This window comes from Ictidomys tridecemlineatus, chromosome 10, assembly GCF_052094955.1.
Source record: "Ictidomys tridecemlineatus isolate mIctTri1 chromosome 10, mIctTri1.hap1, whole genome shotgun sequence".
NCBI classification, from domain to species: domain Eukaryota; kingdom Metazoa; phylum Chordata; class Mammalia; order Rodentia; family Sciuridae; genus Ictidomys; species Ictidomys tridecemlineatus.
Window position 1 is genome coordinate 116,697,899 of NC_135486.1, and position 24,310 is coordinate 116,722,208.

Here is a 24,310-nt window from a genome sequence, read left to right on the forward strand (position 1 = left end):
AGGGGACCGGGACACTTGGGCCAGCTGTCCTGAGAGATGAAAACCTTCCTGGGCAGTAACCCAAGTGCTTATGTCAAAAGGAGTGAGAGACTGAGAAGTCCTCCCCCCACAGCAAGTTGAGAAAAGTGCCGCAGAATAATTCCAACAGGAATAAGGAAATGACAATATCATTAATTAAAACTAATGATATTAATAATAAGGATTACATATCAATAATAATTAAATTCCATTAATTATAATGAACAATATTAAGTAAATACATGGGTATTAATAGTAATAGATATAAGAACTGAAATGCATGAAATAGAAAGGACCTAAGAGAACATGCACATCCGGGCGCTCAGGCAGCCTCCACCCCACCCCACCCCACCCCACCAAGCTTTGGGGACAAGGTCACAGCTGAGCAGGTGGGAGAGGTGACGAGAGAATGCTAGAAGCAGCTTTATTCCAATGACTGGAGAGGCAGTGGGAACTGGATGGCCTCGCAGCTCCTCCAGAAGCGTCCCGCAGTCAGATGGCTCCCTGGGAGAGTTCTCGTGGTCTTCAGGGAGCACACAATTCTGATCCTTTGCATGCTCCTTTAGGAAGCATCTTATAGGCTTATGTGACTTCAGTGCCAAAACCAGACGAGAACAGTGCAAGAAAAATAAAATTCAGCCTTATTTATGAGTGCACACGAGGGGCCTTAGAAAGGCCAGTGAGTCCACCAACTCCGTCCATCACAGGATACTGTTTGGTTTAATATTAAAAAAAAAAAAATGTAGCCATGTCAGTTAATATCATTAACAGGTTAAAAGAGAAAAATTGTCATTTCAATAGTTACAGGAAAAGAACTTGATAAAATCCATCCCTGATAAAAACCACCAGCAAACTAGGAATAGAGGGAAACTTCTTTAACCTGGTAAAAGGTATTGCTGAAACACATCCTTCAGTCACCAGACCCCGTGGTGTTGAAAACATTTTCTTTGCTACCAGGATCAGGACAAGAATGCCTGTGGTTGCTACTTCCATCTAATGAAAATTCTTAGCTAGTGTAGAAAAACAAGGGAAATAAAAGTTTAAGTATTACAATACAAGAAATAAAAGTGCCCATTTTCAAGTGAGGCTCAATTTTTAAACAAGTTTCTAGATTCACATCAATGTGTGGAAGTGATCACATACTCCATAGCAGCGGCAAACCAGAAGTGGTTTTTAAAAAGGATACCCCTGGAGAGAACAAGCATCGCAGAAAGATGCCTAGAAATAAATGTACATCAGAGCTCTTTCAGGAGAAAAACAAAACCTTTATATTGATGGATAGTGAAGGTTTAAATGGGAAGAATTAGGTATTCCTAGATAGAAATTCTCACTGTTATGAGAAAGACTGATTTGTCTCATTTGATAATAATAGTTATTGCTGTTTCCATCAAAATCCCAACAGGAGTCAGGTGTTGTAGTCCCACTTACTCTGGAGGCTGAGGCAGGAAGATGACAAGTTTGAGACCAGCCTCGGCAACTTAAAAGGCTCTGTCTCAAAAAATATAAAGGGCAGGGGGAGGGGGCAGTGTAGCTCAGTGGTGAAGCACCCCTGGGTTCAATCCCCAGTAACACTCCAAAGAGAGAAGAAAAATAATAAACCCAATAGGATTTTCTTAATTAAAGTAAAAAACTGATTCTAGAATTTCTGTATATTCAAGAGGAAATGGTCAGTAATAAATATAATACTGAACAAAAAAGAAATGGAGGGTTTGCCCTACCAGATTACTGGAGTACAGAGATGCAGACCAACGGAACATAATAAAAACACAGCAGCAGACCAGCTGCTTTCTACTTAGAGGAGCAAGCGCATTGCAGAGGTGGCTTCCCCAAGCACTGAGGAAAGGGGACTCTTCCATGCACCATCCATCCCTGACAGTGGCCCCTCTCTGTGGAGTTCATGAATTGGACCCCCTCACACCACATGCAATCACAAATTAAGGCAAGTCAGCACGTTACTCCTGCTCCAAGAGAATGCACAGCATGGGACCGTGAGTTCAGAGACTTTCTTACCTGGAAAGGATTCCATAAAGAAAGAGATGGTTGCCATCCTCCACATTAGAGTTTTAAAGTAAGAGCTTTTTATTGTGGGAAGATGCCCTAAAGAACGGGCAAAGACACACCCAGGGCACCACTGGATTCATGTGTGACCTAGAGAGAGGTCCCCTTTCCCAGGACATCACATATCATCTGAGGGAAACACTCAAGACTCCCCCTTGTGTTTGTGGTGACAGAGTTACAGATGGCATCTCCCAGGGCCGTGCGGTGCCCAGTCCTGTGTGGGGGAGTCCCAGCCAGGTCTCACCAGTAGTTCCAAAAGCTGAACACTCACAGAACCTTAAAGCTCTTGTATCAAGAAAAGACAGACGCAATCAGAAGATGCATGTGCTGAGCTCGGTGGCCCATACCCATAATCCCAGCAGCTCCAGGGCAGAGACAGGAGGATCTCGAGTTCAACCAGCCTCAGCAAAAGCGAAGTGCTAAGCAACTCAGACCCTGTCTCTAATCAAATATGAAACAGGGCTGGGGAAGTGGCTCAGTGGCTGAGTTCAACACCCAATACCCCCACCCCCACCAAAAAAAAAAAGAAAAAGAAGCACCACAGTTGTGAACATCACTCAGAAAAAAAAAAAAATCAGAGTGGTCAATGAATGTGTGAAAAGGCACAAGCTCAGAAATGATCAAGGAAACACAAGTTAGGTTCCTCTCCCGGGTTGCCCAGAACTGAAGAAGGTAGGAGTGTAAGCCACCTGTCAGAAGGTGGCCATGAGAGCCCATGTACCTTGACACAGTTGTCCCACTCCCGAGAAACTCCACCCTGTGCCTCCCAGAGAACACCTCCCAAGTGTCAAAAAGAATAAGTGGCCAAAACCCCGATGCCGTAGATGGCAGAAAGAACGCCGTGGCATTTTGTCATGACCTCTGTGACAGAAGACTCACCAGAGAAAAACGCACGAGTTTAATTAATACAAGCTCCGTGTGCCCTGGGAGCCTTCGGGAATAAAGACCCGGGGTCACCAAGTGGTGGCAGAATGCTGCACAGCCCAGAAAGCGAGGGGAGTTCCAGAGCAAGGGGCTCCAGAGCTGGGACCAGTGCTCACGGGGAGCAGGCAAGGCTGGAACAGAGAGCGGGCCAGCCCCGCGCCACGGTGCTGTCGGGGTCTGGCCCAGAGAGGTCCGTGGCATGGCTAGCAGAGCCCTACACGTCAGCAAGGCTGCTTGACAGATGTTCATCAAGTAGTAGATGAAATGAAGAAAGTTGTGCAGATGCTCAATGAACGAGTAAAAAGTGACTAAGAGTTTCCAGTGTGTCCCCAGCCCAAGTCTGTCGAGCTGTGCCACGTTCAATGTTCAGATCTGAAGGCCGTTTCTAAATAAAGCCAGGGCATCTGGGTGGCTTATTCCAAAGAGCACTTCACAGGGAGTCAGACGACCTGGGACCCAGTCCAGGCGCAGCCGTTTACTATCTCCGTGACCTTGCGTACCTCCTGGGGCCGCTTCTTGCCTGCTTTGCACAGCTGTGAGTGAGTGGCCCAGTGAGTGTCTGCCCAGAGCCCCTGAGCTCTGACATCCAGGGTGATGTGGTGGACAGCGCAGGCTGGCTGTCACCTGCAGAGCAGAGGAGCTCATTCCCAGCAGCTTGGATCTGCTCAAGTATCAGAAGAGCTGCACTGAAGGGCCTGGGATCTGTCACCAAGAGGGTGCCAACAAGGACCCGAGGAACACCAGCCAGGCATGCACCTTACTTCTCACCCATTCTTCCTCAAGGCCCAGCCAAGTGCCAGCGCTTGTAAGTTGCTGCAGAGCCCCAGCTGCAGTAGTCTCTTCCCTGCTGGGCTCTGCAGGGCCTCGTGGCTGTCTTTTGATTTTGAACCTAACAGATTACTCTTGTGGTAGCATTTAACTTGCCCTAAACTAAGCCTCAAGTTTCTGAAATCTAGATAGTAACAATCCCGTGTGTGTACGTACTCACAAGTGTATGCACGTTTCTGTCTCCGGCATGCTCGTACTTAGGAAGTACTGCATTAAGTTGGATAGACACTGAAAAAGGATGGGCCAGATCCATGGTTCCTAAAAGTGGGCCTCTGACCAGCACCACACGAGCTGCATGAGGATCACCTTCCAGGTTCCAGAAATGGAGCACCCAGCACCCCCAAATTACAGCAGGCCTGGGGTAGGACACCGAACCGACCATCTGCCTCTGGTTCTCACGCATGACTGCTGCCAGGGCCAACGGGCTAGATCTCCCAAAGGCTCCTCCTTCGAGGCAGGTTCAGTGACGCGGGGCCCACTCAGATGCTGAGATTGGCACAGGAGATGCCCCACGGCTTGGCTTTAAGGGGTGTTTCCAGCCCTCAAGCCCCGGGTTCTGCACCAGGTAGCTGCTCGCCTTGTGTCTCCTGAGCCCCTTCTGGTTCCCACTTCTGTCCTTTCCTCTGTGCTGGAGTTTTCCATCTGCCTCACCCGTAGGGGTCACCGCTGTCACCTCCCACCCCACCCCAGCTGCATTTGAGGTACCGGTGAAATGCAAGTTGTGTGTTTGCTGTTTACAGCATGACATTGGGAAGGAGTCCTGCCATCAGGCTGACTGGCAGGCCCGTCCCTCCAGAGGTGGCCGTGTGTGTGCACATGAGCACTCCTGGCCTCCCTATCGGCTGACTTCATGCACCCAGTAGGCTCTTACCACCTGCAATCACCACTGTACTTGGTCCCCAAAACTCCGTGGTCTTTTGCAACTCACACTTTATGCCCTTAACCAGTGACTCGCTCCCCACCCAACCCGGCCCCTTGCACCCACCGCTACACTCTGCTTCTGTGAGTTTGGCTGTTCCCGATTCCTCACACGGTGACAGCCTGCCGAGGTCCCCGTGGCTGGCTGGTTCCACTGAGCTTAGGGGCCTCTGAGTTCATTTATGCTGTTGTGATGACAGAATTTACTTTTTAATGCTGAGTCGTATTCCTTTTACAGATGTGCTGTTCATCTGGGCTGGGACATTTAGATGGCTCTGTGCCTTGGCTGTGGGCCAGGTGCTGCAGGGAGCACAGGGGTGTAGCACCCACTTCAGGATCATGGCTTCTGGTGCTTTGGAGATGTCCCCAGTAGTGGATTGCGGGATCAGGTGACCCCTCCATACCGTTTTCCCAGGTGGCTGGGCCAGTTTATACCCCAGCACCAGTGTCACCAGATCCCAGCTCTTGTTACCCTTTGACCACGGCCGTCCTCACAGGCCTGAGCTGAGAGCTCACCCTTTGGATTTGCCTCTGCTTGAGGATTAGCCATGTTGGGCCATTTTTGTTCATGGACCTGTGGGCCTTTCCAGTTCCTTCCGTCTGGAGATGTGTGCCCAGATCTCTGCCCATTTTCAAATCAGATAATCTTGCTGTTGCCGAGTCCCGGCTTTCTCTCAAGGTCCTTACCTGCCAAGAGACGTCCTGTACTAGCCTCCGAGTTTCCTCTTTGCCTTGCTGAGGCTGGGCCAGGGCAGACCACAGCCGGCTCCTGCCTTTTCCCCATCACTAGGTACTTTTGAGTGCTGTGGGCGACACTCTAAAGAGATTCTTAAGAGTCCTGGTTCTCTGCCCACGGATGTCACAGACATCTGCAAATTTCAGGGCCCTGTGTCCCTGGTGGCCAGTACCGAGTACCCTGGGCACCTCAAGGACATGCTGCCTGGCTCTGGCTTCAGGACGTCGGGAGGCTGCCGTCCTGAGCCCTCAGTGGGCACTGGCGTCTCAGCCAGCACAGACACCCCGAGTTCTGTGGTTTTCTGTGTAGTGGCAGTGGCCGCTGTGGTCATGGTGGCGATGAGGAGGGTGTGTTTAATTACCTGGGTGCAGCGTCCCTGGGCCTCAGGAGCGCCATGTCTTGTGCAGGTCGCTGTGGGATGGCTCCGTCAGCGGCAGCAGGACGGGCGCAGGAGCAGGCCAGCCTGGTAATTGAAAGCACGTTTTCTCCTCCAAAGCTGCAGCTGGTTTGGTTCTGCTCATGCAGAAAAGGATATAACCTTGCATAACATAGGAAATGAACGGTTGAGAGAGAAGCCAAATTCAATTTCAGTCAGATATGTTGAGGCCGAGCCCGTGATCTATGGAGCCGGGCAGGAGCAGCGCGTGTGGAAAGGCGCGCGCTCAGCAGTCTATTAATCACGGCCAACCGCCCAGCACTGCCGCCCGCGAGCCGGGGGCCACTGTGCCCGCGCGCTCCTCGCGAGGCTGGAGAACAGCCAAGCACTCCACAGTTAACCTCTTAAAGACCCGGAGCTGCTTTCTGTTGAATAAATGTAATTTTGTGGTCAGAAATAAATGCTTGTGATGTAGCAGGAGCTTTGGAAACAACAGCGAGCCGACGCTGTTACAAATTGCTCTGTGTTGGGGAGTCAACAGCAGACATCAGGATTCCGCGTGTACAGCAAATTGATCTCGGCCCAGCGCTCTGCAGCTATTCAATAAAAGCCCTATTAAACCATCGCATGTAATGAACAATCCAGAGCAAATCTAATATTTTCAGTGGTAATTATTTTTAACATCCTCTCGTGGCCGGCAGTAGATTTCTTGGATGTTCACAAGGAATCCGGGTGGGGTGGTCTTCGCAGCTGTCATTTGGCCTAGTGACCCTGGGACCTGCCCCACGGGGCGCCAGCTGCCCGAGTGGCTCCCGGTGACTGTGATTCAGTGGCAGCTCAAGGCTGATCTGCTCCTGGGGGAGGGTGGCCGGTGTCTCCCAGTGCCCAGCACAGGGTCGGTACCTGGGGAGTGTCTAGAATTGACCTGAACTGGTTGGCATGGTCACAAGGACACCCAGAAAGCCCTGGGATGACAGAGGGAGCTGACATGTTGGGCACGTCACTCTGACCCTGCAGCTGCGAGCCCAGGTAGTCACAGTAAGGAGATGGGGGCCTCTAGAGATAGGGACTGAGCCCAGAACAGGGAGCTGGGGCACACCTGGCACCTTAGGCTGCCCCAGGACTTGCCCTTTCCACTTCCCTTCCTCAGCAGCTCAAGAAACCACTTCTTTGTCACCACTGAAGTGACCGTGTTGCTGGTGGGATGAGGGTGCTGAAGCTCTGCCATGCCGGATGGCAGCACTGGCGTCAGGCTCCTCTTCTAGACCCTGAGCTCCTCCAGTACCGGGTCCGCCCTTTATTCTCTCATCAGTGCCCATCTGCCACACACCTGTGTGCCGCGGGGGGCCCAAGTTGGGCGGGCATGTGTGGAGGGCAAAGGAACACAGCGCTGCCGTCCGCAGGCTTGGCACAATCTGCATCCCCTGCACACAGTGCTTGGCGCGTAGTAGACCTGACAGAGGAGGGCATGGATGGAGGGTGGGGTGGGTGACGATTGCCCAGTGGTAGATAGGGGTGTGTGGACAGGGGTGGGTGACAGGTGGAGGGTGCTGTGGTGGGCGGGCTGCACAGAGCACAGGTGGGTGGGGTTCTGCCTGCTTCCATTCCTAAGCCCACACTTGGGCGAGAAGCTCTGAGCACTGAACCTAGAGCTCTGAGGTTTCAGGCCTAACTTGCCCTGGCCTTGACCTTTGCCAACTCAGCTGACCTCAGGCCTCTGTCCCCACAAAGCAGACATTGAGGAACCATGGAGGAGACTGGTCTGAAGCCTAGAATTCTGACTCTAAAGATTTGCCCCCAACTAAGGTGACCCACCTTGTAATGCCCAGTCGTGGCGTTTGTTTGAGCATCTTGGAATGTGAATTACTGGGGAAAACTGAGCCCGGTGGGGATTCATTGGTACTGATGTCTCCTCGATGTGGTGCAATAATTCCTTAAGTGAGGAGGGAGTGCGAGGAGGGCGTTTGGTCACCACCAAGTCCCCAGCAGTTCCACTGTTGGAACACTAACATCCCTCCCAGCCACCAGTGTGCCGATTCTGTCCCACTCCCTTGCTAACCGTGGCTGGCAGAGCCCTGTACAACTGCACAGCACCCCAGCCAGGGTGCCCAGCACGAGGACAGGAGAGCCACAGGGCATCATGGGCATCTGCAAGTGTGGGCAGAGGCCACCCCCTGTCACAACATGCTCACCTCCCCAGCCAGTGAAGGAGCCCTCCCTCCTATAGGGACTCTGGGAGTCACAGGCTTGTCCAGCCGCCTGCCTAGACAAGCCCACAGCAGCCCTGAAAGATGGGAAGTAGACTGAGCCAGGAACATGGCGGGAGGGAAGCAGAGTGAACCCGAGCACATGGACCTATTGGTTCTCATCCACTCACCCCCACGGGAGTGGCAGGACCCCTGTTCACTGGACCTTAAACTGCAGGTTCTGAGTCTGGCCTCCGCGCCTCTGGAGACGATGCTCTGAAGTATTGTGTGTCCAGCCAGAAGCACCACCAGCCCCTGTGCCCTCCTGGGCTGTGACTGTCTGTTACTCCTTGTCCTGTCCCCTGGGAGAGACAAGCCTGGGATAGGAGATGGGCCATGACCAGTGGACGTGGAGACCAGCCTGGCTGTGAGTCCCCTGGAGCCTGTGGCTCTGGAGTAGCGTTCGGGCAGTGAGCACAGGGCCCACCCAGCTCCGCATGTGCCAGTGCCCTGCTCGGGTCGTCCCTCTCCCTCTGCCAGCAGCCTGACCCTCTGGCACTGTGTGATCGCTTTTACAGAGAGGCGCAGACAGGCCGGGAGGTCAGGTGCCTTGCTCAGTCAGCCTGGGAGCTGCAGCTGGAAGGCCAGAGACTATGCTTATTCTGTAAATTCAAAGAAGTGCCTCAGGATTGCGCCTGTGAGCCAAGAAGAGAGAAAGACGTCAGTGTGTCCGCAGGGCAGGACAGGGAGACTCTTCCTGGGGCTGTGGGGGCAAGAGTCACTGCTAGGCCGAGACCACTGCTATCTGGGGACTTGAGGCAAATCTGACCCACATACTGTAGCCAGCTGCTTCCCGGGGCCAGTGTCTGAGCACAAGTTCCTCGAAAATCAGAAAACATGTGTCACTGCCTCCGAGCATTCTCCCCAACTGAGGCATTTGATGGGAGGAGCTGGGGGGTCCCTAGCATCCTTGATGGGGAGCAGACACCCTGTGTAGACTGCTGTCCTTGCCACACTCCTGGCCTCCTAGGGCCCTGTGGAGAGAGGTGGAGAAGACCAGATGGACAGGTCACCAATGCTGGAGTCAGACCTGAATTTGAATCCCAACATCATCATTGACCAGCTTGACCTTGACTAGAACTTTCCAAATCCCTCACCCCACCATCTGGGTAAGGGAAAGTCCCTTGCAGCAGCATTGCAGGGAGACACCTAAAGATCCAGGCAGGAGAGCAAGCTGGGCACACAGTCCTCCAGATCCCTTGACCGCTCAGGTCCGTGACTTGGGCTCCTACTGCCTTTCCTGCGTCCCTGGAGTTCCTGGGGCTGGCGCCTCTCTTCCCAGCAGGCCTCATGGGACCCCCTCAGGGCACCTCCCAAACCTGAACTTCCCCCTCCCACAAGCACTGCCAAGGCTTACTCATCCCTAATTCAGAAGCCTAAGACTTGAAATGCCCTGAAATCCAACATTTCAGCCGCCAACATGACTCTTAGGAAGTTTTAGATTTGGGGGCATTTCCGATTTCCATTTTTTGGATCAGAGGTGCTCAACAAGTACAATCTATGCAAACATTCCCCGATTTGGAAAACTGAAGTGTGTCTGGCACCATGTGTGGCAGATAGGGAATAGTCAGCCTGTGTCACCACCCACTGTCACCTCTGCTCCCTCTCTCAAGGGAAGTGACCAGCTCCCAGCCACTGTGGCCAGAACTCCATGGGAAGCCCATGCCCCCTCAGACCCTGTGCCTCTCTTGCCTGACCTCCCTGGGATTGCCACCCACCCTCCCAACTTGGCCCCCTCCATTGCTTTCCAGGCTAGTGCCTCCTGTGAACTGCAGTCACAAAAAGAGTGACCCCTTCTCATCACCCCTGATGGACATCCTCAGGGTGCCCAGGACTTCCCAGCATCCCCTCCTCTGCTGCGAGGACCTTGAGATCCCTGTTTTTCTCTGGACAGGACGTTCCATTTCCGCATGTCTCAGCAGCGCCCCCAGCACAGGTGAAACTCCCCCTTCCCTCTTTCAAGCTCACCTTCAGAATGCACAACAGGTGCAGCCGAGCAGCGTCCTGAGTGCCTGTCCCATTGTGTTGGGAATAAGAGGAGGGCAATGTGTATGGATGCCATCACTTCCAAAAGGTTTCCGGGAGGATGCCCGGGGAATCTGCACCTCTTTTCCAGGTGCGGGCGGGAAGGAGCCCTTCGGTTCACTGTGTTCTTTGATTGGGGTTTTCTTCTCTTTGTACAATTAAGTGATGGTGAGTGTATCCACAGAGTTGTACACCATCACCCTGTCCACTCCCACAAGTTCCTTGGCTCAAAAGAACCCTCTTGCCCTTAGCAGGCAGTCCACGGGATCTCCCAACTCCAGGCAGCCGCCGCCCTGCTTGTGCTGAAGAGCTGGGCCTCCGATCCCTTCCTGCAGATGAAGTCACACAGTGGAAAAGCCCTTCTCACTGGCTTCTTTGACTTGGAGTGGCTTTGAGCGGCATCTGTGTGGCAGCACAGCTCCCTACTTCGGTCCTCTTTCGTCCCTGTGTGGGTGTGTCGTGTTTTATTGATCTGTCCATCCGTTGATAGCCATTTGATCTTCCCCTGTTTGGCCCTGATGAATATGCTGCTGGGAGCCTGCACGTACATGCAAGTTTCTATGTGGGTCTCTGTTCGTGCTTTCTTGCATGTGTGCCTAGGAGTGGAGTCACCAGGTGCCAGGTGATGTGGGAACTGTGGTTACATTTTGATGAGCTGCCAGATGTCTCCCAGCTTGGCCACATCACCAGCCATAGAGGAGGGTTCCCGTTCTCGGCATTCTTTCCAACAGGTCCCATCTGTCTTAGCTGTCCCCGTGGGGTGACACGATGGCTCACTGTGGTTTGATTTGCACTTCCCTGACAACTCTAGATGTCACTCCCCTCCACGTGCTTGCTGGCCATTTGGCATTTTCTGTAGGGAGCTGACTCCTCAGGTCTTCGCCCATTTTTAAATCCAGTTTCTTATCTTTAGAGTTGAGTCCTGGGAGACTTTTATATATTCTGGATACAAATCTCCTACCACATATGCAATTTGCAAAACCTTTCTCTCATTCTGTGGGTTGTCCTTTCACTTTTCTTGATAGTGTCCTTTGGAGCACAGAAGTTTGTTTTGTTTTGTTTTAATTTTACAAAATCTGATTTTTCTTTCTCTTGTTCCTTATACATTTGGTGTCCTATCTAAGAAATCACTCGCTGAAACCAAGGTCAAGATTTATACCCGTGTTTTCTTTGCATTTTATAGTGTCAGTTTTTAATTTGGGCCTTGGGTTCATTTGGGGTTGATTTTTTTTTTTTTAATTAACTCAGGTGGGTAAGGAGGTGGGGATCGTCTTGGCCCTTTGGCTTGTGGATACCCAGTTGTCCCAGCCCTGCTTATTGGAAGGCTGTTCTTCCCCATTAAACGGTCCTGCCACTCTTGTCCAGACTCAGTTGATCATGGCGTGAGGTCTTCCTGATTCTCATTTCTCTTCCTTTGGTCTCTATGTTGATCCTTACAACAGCACCATAGTCTGGGTTAACATAGGTTGTAATAAGTGGGAGTCCTCCAGCTTTGCTTTTCTTTTCCGGGTTGTTTTCGTCTGTCTGGGACCCCTTGACTTTCCATGTGAATCCTAGGATCATTCTGTTGGTTTCCACCATGCAACCTACTGGGGTCTTGATAGGCTTCGCACTCAGTCTGCATGACAGCCTGGTGACCATCGCCATCTCGATCATTGAGTCCTTAATCGGGAAAGATGTCCACTTAATGTACTTCTTTCAGCGGTGTTTTGTGGTTTTCAGTTGCAAGCTTAACATTTGTTTTGCTGAATTTATTCCTAAGTATTTTTTCCTTGGTCAATGCTCTTATACCTGGGATTGTTTTTCTCAGTTTCACTGTGAGATTGTTTATTATTGGTAGATAGAAAGATAGGTGTCTGTACCTTGATCTTGCAACCTTACTGAATGCTATAGATGTTTCCATAACTTGAAATTTTTTTACTCTACACACGTTTATCTAGTTATAAAAATTGTGCTTTAAAATCTCAGGCACCTGTCCTCTGTGGGGGCTTCAGCACACCCCTGCTGTGATATAGCTGCAGGTAGAAGGTGTGGGGAGGGGGAAAGGCCACTGCATCATCCTGTTCCCTTGGCAGTAAGAGTAGGAGGCTGTGGCCCCCTAGGAAGGGACAGGCAGGGTCCTTGCACTGCTGTAGCCACTCCTGGAGTGATGTGGGGTGAAGGAAGGAATGGGCTGGAGTGACTCAGACAGCCCGACTCCGCCTCTGCAGAGCCCCCCAGCTGCAGGTTCCCTGCTGTGTGAGCTGTGATCTGCCCTCCTGTAGCTTTTACCTCAGGGGAGAAAGGGGACAGCTAATCCTTCCCCATGACAGCGCGTCAAATGCATGTTGACAGCCAGAATGCCGGCTGTGGTGAAGGCCTTGAGCTGCGTGGGCTGGAGGTGTTTGTTGAGGTTCCTGTTTCTTTGCCCCACCCCCATCCCACCACCCTCTTCCCTGCAGCCTCACACCCTCATTCCCAGGTTCCCTGGGTCTCCAAGGTACGTCCTCTCCTGGGCCTCTGCTGTCATCTCAGGAGGCCTGGCAGGCGCGGGCCGTGACGGAGAAGACTCCAGCCTCTCCCTGTGACAGTGCCTCATCTCCTGGGTCTCCAGACCTTGTCTCCAAGACCCTGGCCCTCCAGAGCTTGCCCCCACACTGAGCCAGAAGAGGTCGCCGATGCTCTGTGTTCTGCGCCAAGGTCGCGCAGGTGGGACTGGACCCCCAAGCACCGTGCAGGGTGTTGGAGACCAGGAAGGGACGTGACGCTGAGAAACCGAGCAGGGTGGCAGCGGGCTCCCACACTGGTCTCCAGCTTTCCTCCTCTCCACCTCGCCCCATGGGTGGCCAGTGTGCAGTGGAGGCTCCCACTTCCGGGCCCCTCATCTCCCCGTGGAGCTCATACCAGTAGCAGGCCGAGCCCTCGTCAGGCAGTGTGAGTGGACTCCAGAGGGAGCACCCGGCTCTGGCTGTGCCTGTCTCCTGCCAGGGACCCGTGTCCAGACAGGTGTGGCCGTGGCCTGTCAGCGTCCGTCTGGGCAGGACTGGACGCTCTCAGCTGATGTCTGGTACTGTCTGTGGCTCTGAGGACTGGGCCCTGCCCTTGAAGAAGCCCTGCAGCCAGACGGAGACTGGGAGAAGTCAGTGTCACGGGCTGCTGCTCCTGCTGACCTCTGTGGCCTGAGGTCCTGCAGAGACGTGGATCCGGAAGGTCTTGTAATAGTCCGCTTGTTTCTAAGTCATCGGCTCCTAACTCCCAGGGACCAGGCCAGCGGGGTTTCCTGAGCACTCTTGTCGCCCTCGGGTGTTAGCGTCCAGGCCCCAGCTCCAAGCCCCTTGGCCTCCTGCCTGCTTGGCCAGTGGAGGGGAGGCCTGTGGGCGGTGGAAGGAGAGTGCTGAGGGTGGGTTGGGCTGCCTGGTGGTCACTGTGGGAAGGTATCCTGGTTCATTGTCAGGGCAACTCGGGCAGGGGGGTCAGTCCCTTGACCCCACAAATGGAGGGACCAGGGCGGAGCCAGCTTCAGGTCCCTGCCTCTGGCTCATCCTCCTGGGGTGTGCCAGAGCCAGCACAGACACTCAGTCTCTTTGCTTCAGAGCACATGCTCTTCCAACCAGTGTGGCCCAGGCTGCTCAGTGCACAGTGGCGGGGGGTCATCATGTCCTTAGAGGTGGCTGCATGACATGGTTGGCTCCTGTGACTGAGAAATGGAGCCCCGTGCGTGGCTGTTCCTTCCCTGTCCATCAGGTGCCATGGTGACCTTGATCTTAAGCAGCCAGGACGCCCCACTGTGCAGACGAGCAGCTTGACTCCAAGGCTCAGGTTGGCCCTGTGCCCGGGGAGGCCCTGGAGAGCATGCACCCACAGCATGGAGCCTGCAAGGCACCCGCCCACAGACCAGCCTTGCTGTGTCATGTGTTCTGGGGGAGCCTGGCCCCTGGTTAAAGCCCACGTGTGGCCTCTGTGTGCGCCTCACGGCTAGTTGGCCTGGGCAGCTGTCGAGGGCACGGGAGCTCCCCACAGTCCCTTGAAGCTTGTAGAGCAGCATGCAAACCAGCGCCTCCTTCAGTGTGAGCTGGGGGTGCTGCTGCTGCTGACTAAGACCCCCCGAGGCGAGGTTCTGGGGTCACCACTGTGCCCCACTGCACAGTGCGTCCGCAGCCTCCGCCCAGCACCAGGCCCAGTTTCAGGCATTTTGTCGACATTCCTTCCTCTGCCCACTAAAAGGTCTAGAGTAGTTTCCTCCCCGTCAGCCGTCACCCAGCATTCTCTATGTTGGAGGCCACGCCACCCAGCTGTTTGACCCCCTCCGCCCTGGAGTTTGCTCTCTTCTCCCTCTGCCACCCCTCGCCTCACCAAGGCTGTCCTGCTCTGCCACGCACGGCTTGCTCCCCCCAAGCTACAGACAGCCTGGCCATGTCCCTCGTGTCCCCTCGGGGCTTCCCTCTGGTAGACTGGCTGGGGGCAGGAAAAGCTTCCTCTGAGCTTTTAATCACAGGGAACTCCCCACTGTGAATCCCAAGCCATGGGTGTCAGGAGATCAGGTTTGAGGAGCCCTTGGCCTGAGCAGCCTCTGCCTGCTCCCTCCCCCCGCCCCAGCAGGCAGGCTCCTGAGCTGCCCTGGGGGCCCTCACGGCCAGGGGACAGAGAAGGCACTGTTGCCCTGGCCTGCAGTAGACCAGGGGCGGGTGGGTGAGGGGGACACAGGGTAGGAAATGGGCAGAGAGGTCACAGATGCTCAGGGCAGAAGGACCAAGAGAGCAGCTGTGCCTGGTGGAGTCGGGGCCCAGAAAAGAAGCGCCCCCCAGACCAGCTCTCCAAGGGAGGGGGGATTTCTTTGGTGGCCAGGGCGGGGCGCTGTGTTCCTGGCAAAGGAATCCACAGGGAGGTGGAAGGTGAGGGAGAGGCTAGCCTGCACATGCAGCCGAGGGAGTCTGTGGCAGGGCCGAGTCATGCAGGGCGTGAGCCCCAGCCCAGGCCTTGGTGAGGAGACGCCATTAAGGCAGGGTGGCCATGTGGCTCTTCCTGGAGTCTGAAAAGGGGACCCAGGGCCATTGTGGAGGACGCATCGTGTTTGGTGGCAAGGAGAGGCGCCGGTGAGGGCTGGCTGTGGGTGCTGGTCTGCGCTGGTCTGCAGTGTCCACCTGGAAGTCACGGGGGCAGGGGCTTCACTGGAGACTGAAGCACTGGAGGAGAAGAGGGGGACACTCTGCACAGTCCTGACGTCAGTCTCCATTGCAGTGTGGGGCAGGGGCTTCGTAGGGTGTCATTTTAAGGCATAAGCAGACCCGAGGAGGGCCTGACAGGAAGCTGGAGGCAGAGAGGGCCTGTGTGCAGCAACCGTTGCCAGTGTCGGCGGAGGCCACCCTCGGGCAGTGGCCCTTCACAGTGGCTGGTGCTCCAAGCCTGTGAATGCTCCTCGTGGTATCTCCCTCACGTGGACAGCTTAGGTGGCTGCGCATAGCTCTCCTTCCCAGGACGCCATTAGTCCACCACAGTCTCCAGCCAGCCCAGGCTCGCTCTGCACTGTCGTCCCATCTGCCCCACCCCAGCCTCCTCCAGGACCTGTGTACTCACGTCCCCTTTTCCTAGATGTGGAAGATAAGATTCAAAGAGGCAGAGGCTGTGGCTGGCCCAGAATTCCAGGTGCTGTTGGAGCAAAAGCCAGTGCCCTGCATCCCAAGCCCGTGCCCTTTCTGCCTTAGGATACCACCTTCCCGCTCCCTGTCCCACAGGAGTAAGCAGGCAAGCTGCAGAGTAAACAATAAGCCAAAGTCCTGGGCCTCATTGGCTTCTGTCCCTTGTTTTCACTTCATGCCGCGGTCTCGAGAGATGGCCTGTGGCAGATGGGGCCCTGCAGTGCAGCCTTCACTGGGATCTGCTGCAGTAACAAACAACCCCACATCTCCAAAGCCAGTGGCAATAAAAGACTGTCTCTGGTCACATTGGCTGCAGGGTGATGTGATTCTGCCTGGGACCTGCGTTGTCTACTGTCACAAGTCCCAGTGGAAGAAGCCACTCCTGGTCTCACAGCAATGGAGATGGGCACTAAGGCGGAACCAGGGGGTGGCTCTTGAATCCATGCTCAGGCCTGGCGTAGGCATTCTTGCCCTTGGCCAGAGCATCTCACATGACCACGCCTGACCTCAGCGGGACACAGAAGCTCCCACATGGTCATAGCTGTGTAAAACCCCTCACAGGGCAGGTGGGCTGTGACAGGGAGCAGCAACACCTATTCCGCGTGACTCCTGAAACCCCACAGCTCAGCTCTGCTGCCACCGAGACACTCAGGCACTGTCCTACCTCTTTAAAGCTCAGAGCTTTGCCAACCTGGACTCCGGGTAGTTTAGAGTACCGTCAGCAAACATGGATTGTATGAGATTTGAACAGAATACCTCCATGTAGACACTTGTATTTAAATTACACAAAAAGCCACACTCAACACTGTGAAAGTGACATTGTCCAAGAATTGTGCAATACAAGCTGCTAGGCACTTGCTGGCCTGAGGCCTTTCTACTCACTGTGGGGTGGGGGTGGAGGGGCTTGCGGTGCATAGGAAAGATGCTTCCTACAGGCCATCAGGCCACCGCACAGGAAGCAGGTGCTCAGGACAGAGGGCTCTTTACATCTGGAACATTTTTATGAAGATTTAAACCCATTTGTTCACTTTTGGCCTGTGGAGGTGGATTTTCATTCACAGGATAGAAATGTGTCAGACCCCTACTGTGCGCAGCCCCTGGGAGGGTATGCCATTGGGAATGCAGTCTGGTTTGGGCTTTCAAGGAATTTGGGATCTCCTGGGGGAGCAGCCTTCTCTGTGGTCCTGGCATTCAGGGGACAGGATGGTCGCAGGAGCAGCCTGCGCTGGGAGGTGGATCTGCACTGACCCTGCAGATCAGGGGACATTCCAAGGAGGCGCCTTCCAGGCTGAGTGGAAATTACTGGGGTATTCAGGGAACAGGGAGTGACCGGGTGTGGCTGGAGTGTGGAGCAGGCGGGGCCCTCTTGAAGCAGGACAGGTTCTGCCAAGGCCAGTGTCTGAGTGGCCTGGATCTGCCCAAGTTCTGCATAACAGCAGTACCTCTGTCCTCGCCACCTGTCCCAGATGGCTATGGGGATGGGCACAGTAGCGTAAGAACCCTCCCTCAGGCATGCACGTGAGGAAGCCGCGTGTCCACTTGGGGTCCTGACTGTGCGGTCCACACCTTCATACCTTAGTCCCGGCCTCTCTGGTCACCCTCTCTCCCCTTGAGTATCCAGTTGCCCTGGGTGACTCCCGCCTCCCAGGATCGCAGCCCTGGCCCTGAGCACTGTGCAGGCAGGAAGGCAGTGGCTGCAGGGCAGGAAGATGAGTGCCACTGTCTCTTTTTCACCTCCCTCTCTGAATGATAAGGGTCACAGGCAAGAGTCCTCACTCCCTGGGTTGGAACTGCGTGGACACCTGGAAGAAGAAATGCTCTCCCGTGGGGCAAAGCCGGTGTCCCATGGCTCATCCTGTGGCTGGCACCAGGCACTCCCCCTGTGTTAGCATCTTTGACAGCCCAGTGCTGGCTACTGGAATGCACAGCCAGCTGGGCTCCAGTGTCTGGGCACACCCTCCCCCTACACTGGGGTCACCGCCAGCCGGAGGGACGCTGGCAGTGTCAGCAGGGGGAAGTGGAGCTTGCACTGGGTCTCAAAGCACAGGTGAGTCCTCTGTGCACAGAGATGCCAAGCAAGCAAGAGGCTGACACGGGAAATGATGGGCCACAGTGAGGGGTCCGTGAAAATCCCCACGGGAAAGCTGAACTGGGAGGGAGGCAGACCTGAGCCCAGACTTGGGCCTATCTGTGGAGGAACCAGGAGAATGAAGCTTCAGAGGGAGTGTCAGCATTCCCCGAATGGACAGATACTTCCAGACAGTTCTGCAGCTCAGGAGGGGTGGGAGGGTCTCACCAGGCAGAAACTCAGCTGCACGTGGAATGAACTGTCAGCATCTCTTAAGGCACTGCTTAGTCCACTGGTTAATGAAGCCCATTTGGCTGCCCTTGTCCTCGCGGGAATGGCTTTGAACTTGCTTGCCATTGTGGAAGAAGGGAAGAGGGCTCAGAATCATGGTCCCTCTGTGTCATCAGCACGTACCACGGGCTCAGGGTCCCAGTGAGGGAGACTGAAGGGCAAGGTCAGGGATGCAGGGTCCTGTGGGTCCTGAGGACAGCCTGGGCCCTCTCCTAGCCTCTGGTGGTTGCCAACTGTCCTTGGCACATCACCATCTTGCCTCCTCATCCCGTGACATTCTCCCTGTGTCCATGTTTCCACTTTTTATAAGGCCACACTGGATGAGGGCCATGATAATGACCTTAGCTTGGTCACCTATGAAGTCTGTCTCTAAATAAGGTCGCCTTCACGGCTACGGGGGCTAAGGCTCCAGCGTCTTGGGAGATGTGGTTACAGTTCAGCCCATCATCATCCCCAGTGTGCCACCCACATGCCCACGAACAACCAGGATGGAAGTTCAGGAGGTCTCCACGTCCCATCCTTTGCCTACTGAGGGAACGGTCACCTGTGGATCCACTGTGGGGTCCCTGGGAAGCAAGGGGCCCATTGGGCCTGGCCTGGCCTTGCCTGACCAGGTGAAGGGGGCTCTGTGTGGCGCTGTGAGAGCAGCCAGGCAGGTGAGGGCAGTGCAGGTGCCCGAGAGGCGGCTCCAGGTCCACTTCTCCAGCAGACGTGGAGTGTGGGGCCAGGCAGTTGCAATGGTGCTAGAGACTTGCGCTGTGTCTATAGTAGCTCTGAGGAAGATGTGTGATTCGTCAGTGAAAGAAAACACCTTGCAGAAGTTTGCGTACATTTTGAGTTCAAGTGCACACACATTTCAAACAGCTTTATGGAGATGGAATTCACCCGCTTAGTCTAGCTCATTGACTTTCTGAGGATTCACACATGGTGACCATCACTGTGGGCCATTATAGGGCACGTTCACCACCCCAAAAGAGCCCACGCCCCTTAGCCCACATCTTCCAACTGCCCCCCTCGTCTTGCCCCCAAGCCTAGCCGACCACTGATCCACGTTCTCTCTAGAGTCTTCCTAGGTGCTTGAGTTTCATGCAACTTGATTTTTATTAGAAAAACATTGAAAACACACCAGTGAAAGAAATAAGTATAATTTTCTTCTCTAATTTTTAAATATTTTTCCAATTATATCAAAAGTGTGAATGCTACTAGTCAAAGGGAACAGATTTTTGTTCAAAATATAGGGAGACCTGTCTTGTATTAAAAGTCCTTACGTGAACCCCACCTCACCAGACACCTGAATCACAATCTTGTTTCATGGGAGAAAAACGGGTCTGAGTTCTAAACACCCAATCTGGATTGGCGTTCAGGACAGAGCATGGGGGTCGCTGGCAGGGCTTCTGCTGCCGCCTCTGCTGTGAGATTTCCCCAGACCCCAGATGCAGGCACCTCCTGCCTCTTAGCTGCTCACCCTCCTTAATCAGGTGGCCTCGCCTCCCCTAACAGACTGCGGGTTGGTTCAGGTGAAAGGCTCTGTAATTAAACCACAGGCTCTGCCTCTTTAACAATATCTGAGGCAGAGAACATAGTTCTACAAGAAGACAGGAGGAGGATGTGATTTGGTGTCCTTTTCCCGAGTCATTGTGAACTTTGTGCATGTAAAGTCTTGCATGCTTCAGGTATAAAAAGTGATCTGCTGTCCCAGTGATTGTACATGAGCTAAGCACTAAACAAGGTGACCCAGGAGTTGGGGACTCTGGGTGCCTGTCCCATGCACTTCGGGGTTTCCTACCTCACTTTCTTTGACCAATAGAAGCCTGCACTGGGGAAAATGAGTGCATCTGGGTCTGTTCCAGGGACAGATTGGCCCTGGCCACCGTCAGAACCTTGCCCATGGTCTAAGCTGTGTCTGTGTTCCTCCATCAAATACAGGCTGATCCCCCATGTTCCGTGGCACATCACAGCCCTGTCTGTGGGTTCTTAACCGGTCCTGTGGCTGGAACACAGTCGGACACGAGTGGGTCCTAAGATAGAACGCATAACTCCACGTGTGCACGGGCGCTAGGAGGATGTCCTTGGCTGACATAAAATTCTCAAGGAGGATCTCTGAATCCCCAGTTTGAGAAGTGCCCTGTTTGTGTTCTTGCCCTTTGATGCATCATTCCACCTGTCCACCCTGGTGACTTGTTCCTGAGGACTCTGGTCAGAAGTCCCCAACTTCCCTTAGTGTCCCCTTCTCTATGTCCCCTCGGCTCTGCCCTGGCAGAGGTTAGCTTGTTGACCTGCCTGTTTCCCTCTCCAGCCCCTGAGCTCCCAGATAGTTGTTGCCCTGCCCCAGTCATAGCTGTGTCTGTGCTTGGACACGGAGGACAGAGACCTGAAGGGCTCGAATGGGAAGCCCCACCCAGTGCCTCAGCCCTGCCCATTACCCTCAGGTCCTGGCCCCTGGGGACTGCCTCCTCCCAGGAGGCTGTGGGTACTTGCTCTAAGAGGCTGAGGCTGGCGGAAAAGCGTCTGCAGGGAGAATCTCACTTCCATCTGCTGTGGGGACTCACAAGGTTCAGAATGACTTTTAAATTTCCTTTTGACAAATTTTGAGCTCTTTATCTTCCTTCCTTCCTTCCCTTTCAGATTGATGCACTGAGTAAAAGAAGCAAAGAAGCTGAGGCGGCCTTCTTGAATGTCTACAAGAGACTGATCGACGTTCCAGGTAAGCCTGGCCCTGCAGCCCACTGACAGGACATGGGATCTGGGGAATTGCAGGTCTCAGGCAGCGCCAGTTCCTCAGGAAAACCAGGGAGTCCTAGGAGCCTGATTTTCCACACATGAATCCCTGCGCGTGACCACTGGATGCAGCTGTGAATTCTGGGTGCAGAAGGCTGCACCTAGCGGACAGCAGACATGCCACCTCCCTATGTGTGCTGGTGCTGCCTAAGGGACCTGAGGAGTAGCCCCTCTCTCTGGATTATTCAGGATCAATGACCTCTGGCCAGTCTCTATTGGAGGGTCAAAGCTGACAGTCCCCTTAGCTATAACTCTTTTAAAGGAGCTAAAGGTTAAAATATAAATAATACTTGTTAGTTATTCTAAGAGGTGAAGGTTCCCAAGTCCTTATTTTAGAAAAGTGAGGCAGATTTCAGTGTCTTGAGCCTGCAATTCTGTTTGTGATTTCTCGGCTCCCAGGTGACTTAGACCTACTTAGGGGGTGGTGGACATGATCATGTGGGTCCCACCTCACTCCTAGAGACACTTTAATCAGAAAATCAGGAACCACATATGTGTGACAAGAAAACCAGTTACCGCCACCTTCCCCTTGGTGGAAGCTGCATGTTTGCTCTTACCAGTAATTCCCTGAATGCCATTGGCACCTGTACATGTCCCACTTCATGTCTACCTTGATGTCTGCTGTCTTCCCTTGAGCTTAGGTTAATAGAAGCCACAACAAACAAGGGACAGGTGAAAGCATTTTGGACAGGGAGCCAGTAGACCCAGTCTCACACCATGTTCTTGTTAGATCTTGATTATACTTCTTTTCCTGCTTGGATCTCTGTTTTCTCGTCTGTAGAGTGGAGCAGGTTGGGGGGACAGCCAGGAATGCTTTTCTCTGTTCTCATCTTTTGTCATCTTAGGAATCCATTGCACTCTTGTAAATTCTGGCCTTAGGATTTTCTGCCAAAGTTTGTATTTGACTAGGGGTTTCCTGAAGACTGACCAGAGCTTACAAGGTGCCCCCTTCACTGTAGATGGGCTCTTCAGTACCCAGGGTGCTCTGTTCCTCGGGTGTCAGCAGATGGATGGACACCACTTTTGTTTTCTTAGGTGTAAGGTGACATCCCAGAATGTCATTTCCACACTGACTCAAGAATTTATGTGAAAACTGCAGCCTGGACTTTGATCAGTTTGATTTTCTATTTTCAGACTTGCTTCTTTGAGTGTTCTGTCGGCTCCTCCTGCCCACACGCATGGATTCTGTTCCATCCCATTCCCACCAGCTCCTGTCCTCACATCAGGGTCTCTCAAGTTTGTGTTCCCGCCAAGAACTTGGTGTCTGTCATCTTGGGGACTTAGTGCAAGGAGGCTGACTCAATTTGTCTTTGCCAAAGCTGTTGTTTTCTAAAAAACCTATTCTCCTTTGTACTGGGTTTCCCTCATAAACTTTCCTAACGGAGCAGCCACGTAACAATTGTGTTAGATTCTTTGTCTGCAGTTACTTTGTGCCTTAATTTCCCATAGAACACAAAGAGACAGTTTTCCTTACCCCATGTGCTTTGCCCAATCAGGCCTTGCTCGTTTCTGTATACGAACTTCATAGAATTTTGATCATAATGTGGCTCTAGATGTACATTCTGCTCTTTTCATTTAATATCATACCATAAGCATTTTTCCTACATCAGTGATCTTCCTAATTATCATTTGGGGCTGGAAAATTAAAGTTCACATTTTAAATTTTAGATGGTAGGACTAAATAAGATTGGAGTTTTCCTATAATAATAAAGTCAATCAAAAAATATCTGCATTCCACGTAGGTCATTTCTGCCTCCACCTCCCAGGTACTTCCCACAGATGCTGTGGTCTGACCCATCTGACAAAGCACTTAAAGAGCAGGAAGGGTGCCCAGAGCGCTCTACCTGTTCTGAAGTCGGCTTTTTGCTCAGATGAAGTCATTTGTGGCTGAGGCTTACAGGAAGGGCCTGGTCAATAGCCTTGCATTTACTGACCGCCACACGCTAGGTGGGGTCAAGGTGTCTGACTATCTTGTGCTTTGGCTGTCAGCCCCGTGGAACCCAGAAGCGCTGTGGGTGTGTTAAGCTCTCCAGGTTACAAGAGGCAGCAACTCACGTTATCTCAGGAAACTGGAGGAAGCTGACAGGTATTTCAGCTATGTGCCGTGTGGCTGGGCTCCAGCAGCCCAGGCAGAGCAGGCAGTTGCCCCAGGAAGGGGCGGAGCTCCAGACCCACGCAGCCAGGGATTGGCAGAGACCTGACTAATCAGCCGCCACTTGCCTCCTTTCCCAAATCTTATTTGTTGTTTCTTGTTTCTCCTCTGCTGACCCCACTAGAGGGAGGACAGGGCTTTGCTTTATTGCTCTTGCCCAGCATCTGGGTCACAAGCAGGTGCGACAAGGTGAGCAGCGAACCTATCAGCAGGTCGAAAGCCTCCCTCCCACCAGAGTCCGCAGCGTCAGGTTCACAGGGTCACCCTAGTGACTGCAGCTTTACCTCTGATCTAGCTCTCCCTTCTGAGCGTCGGCCTGTAGGTCCAGCGGCCTCCTGAGCTTTCCACTGGCACAACAGCGGGCACCTGCACCTACCCCGTATGGCCCACGGAAGCCATCCCCTTCCAGCACCCTTTTCTATTGAGCAGCACCTCCTGCCCTCATCTGTTCATGCCAGGGCACTCGGTCACCAAGTCTTGGCCATTCCACAAAGAATGTGTCTCGATTCCATTTCTGCTCCCATCCCAGCTCCTCCCCGAACTCTGCAGTCAGGCCAGAACTTGAGTCACTCTGCCCTCCTCCCATCGCCTGCCTGTCCCACCTTACATCTCCACGAGACTGTGCTCCCTGACACAGTGTGCCCTGACCCCCCAGGTCTAGCCTAATCCACCCCAACACATATGTCTCTCTCTCTCTCTCTCTCTCTCTCTCTCTCTCTCTCTCTCTCTCTCTCTCTCTCTCTCTCACACACACACACACACACACTCTCTCTCTCTCTCTCTCTCTCTCTCTCTCTCTCTCTGAGCCCAAGACCCTGTATTCACCACTATTGCAACTACATTCACAGGCTGCATAAGTGACATTTTGTTCAGCGATGGGCCACATAACCTAACGGTGCCCCTATAAGAATCAGTCAGCGGGTGACGACCTGGCTGTCTTCGTTTGTGTTCATGCTCTGTCTTGTGTCCAGACTCTAAGGACACATTTCTCAGAATGCACCCCCCCCCATGAACACCCGACAGTGCCGAGGCAGCATGGTCCTGTCCCTCATCATGTCCCTCTTGTCTGTTCCAGTATTTGTCAAGCGAATGCATAAATTAGTGACCACACCTTCCTTCCAGCGTGCTCTGGAGTTGTCTGGCACGACTTCACCTGACTGCCTGAGCCGCGTTCTGGAGTGGGCACTCCCCTGAGGACGCGCCTAGCCCTGAGGAGCACTAGGCGATACCAGTTGCGAGGGAGCCAGACGCACCCTCCATTGCTGTAGCAGCTGATA

The 24,310-nt window shown here is 53.5% G+C and overlaps 1 protein-coding gene across 17 annotated transcripts in view; it reads left to right on the forward strand.

Annotated features, from left to right (window-relative positions):
- The window catches only part of Cux1 (cut like homeobox 1), a 311,626-nt gene that overhangs the window by 147,053 nt on the left and 140,263 nt on the right, over positions 1–24,310 (forward strand). For all 17 annotated transcript variants that reach the window (XM_078023844.1, XM_078023835.1, XM_078023836.1 and 14 more), the window contains one exon: positions 20,729–20,807. In XM_078023844.1, coding sequence (XP_077879970.1) covers positions 20,729–20,807 — 79 coding nt within the window. The remainder of the gene's footprint in view (positions 1–20,728; positions 20,808–24,310) is intronic.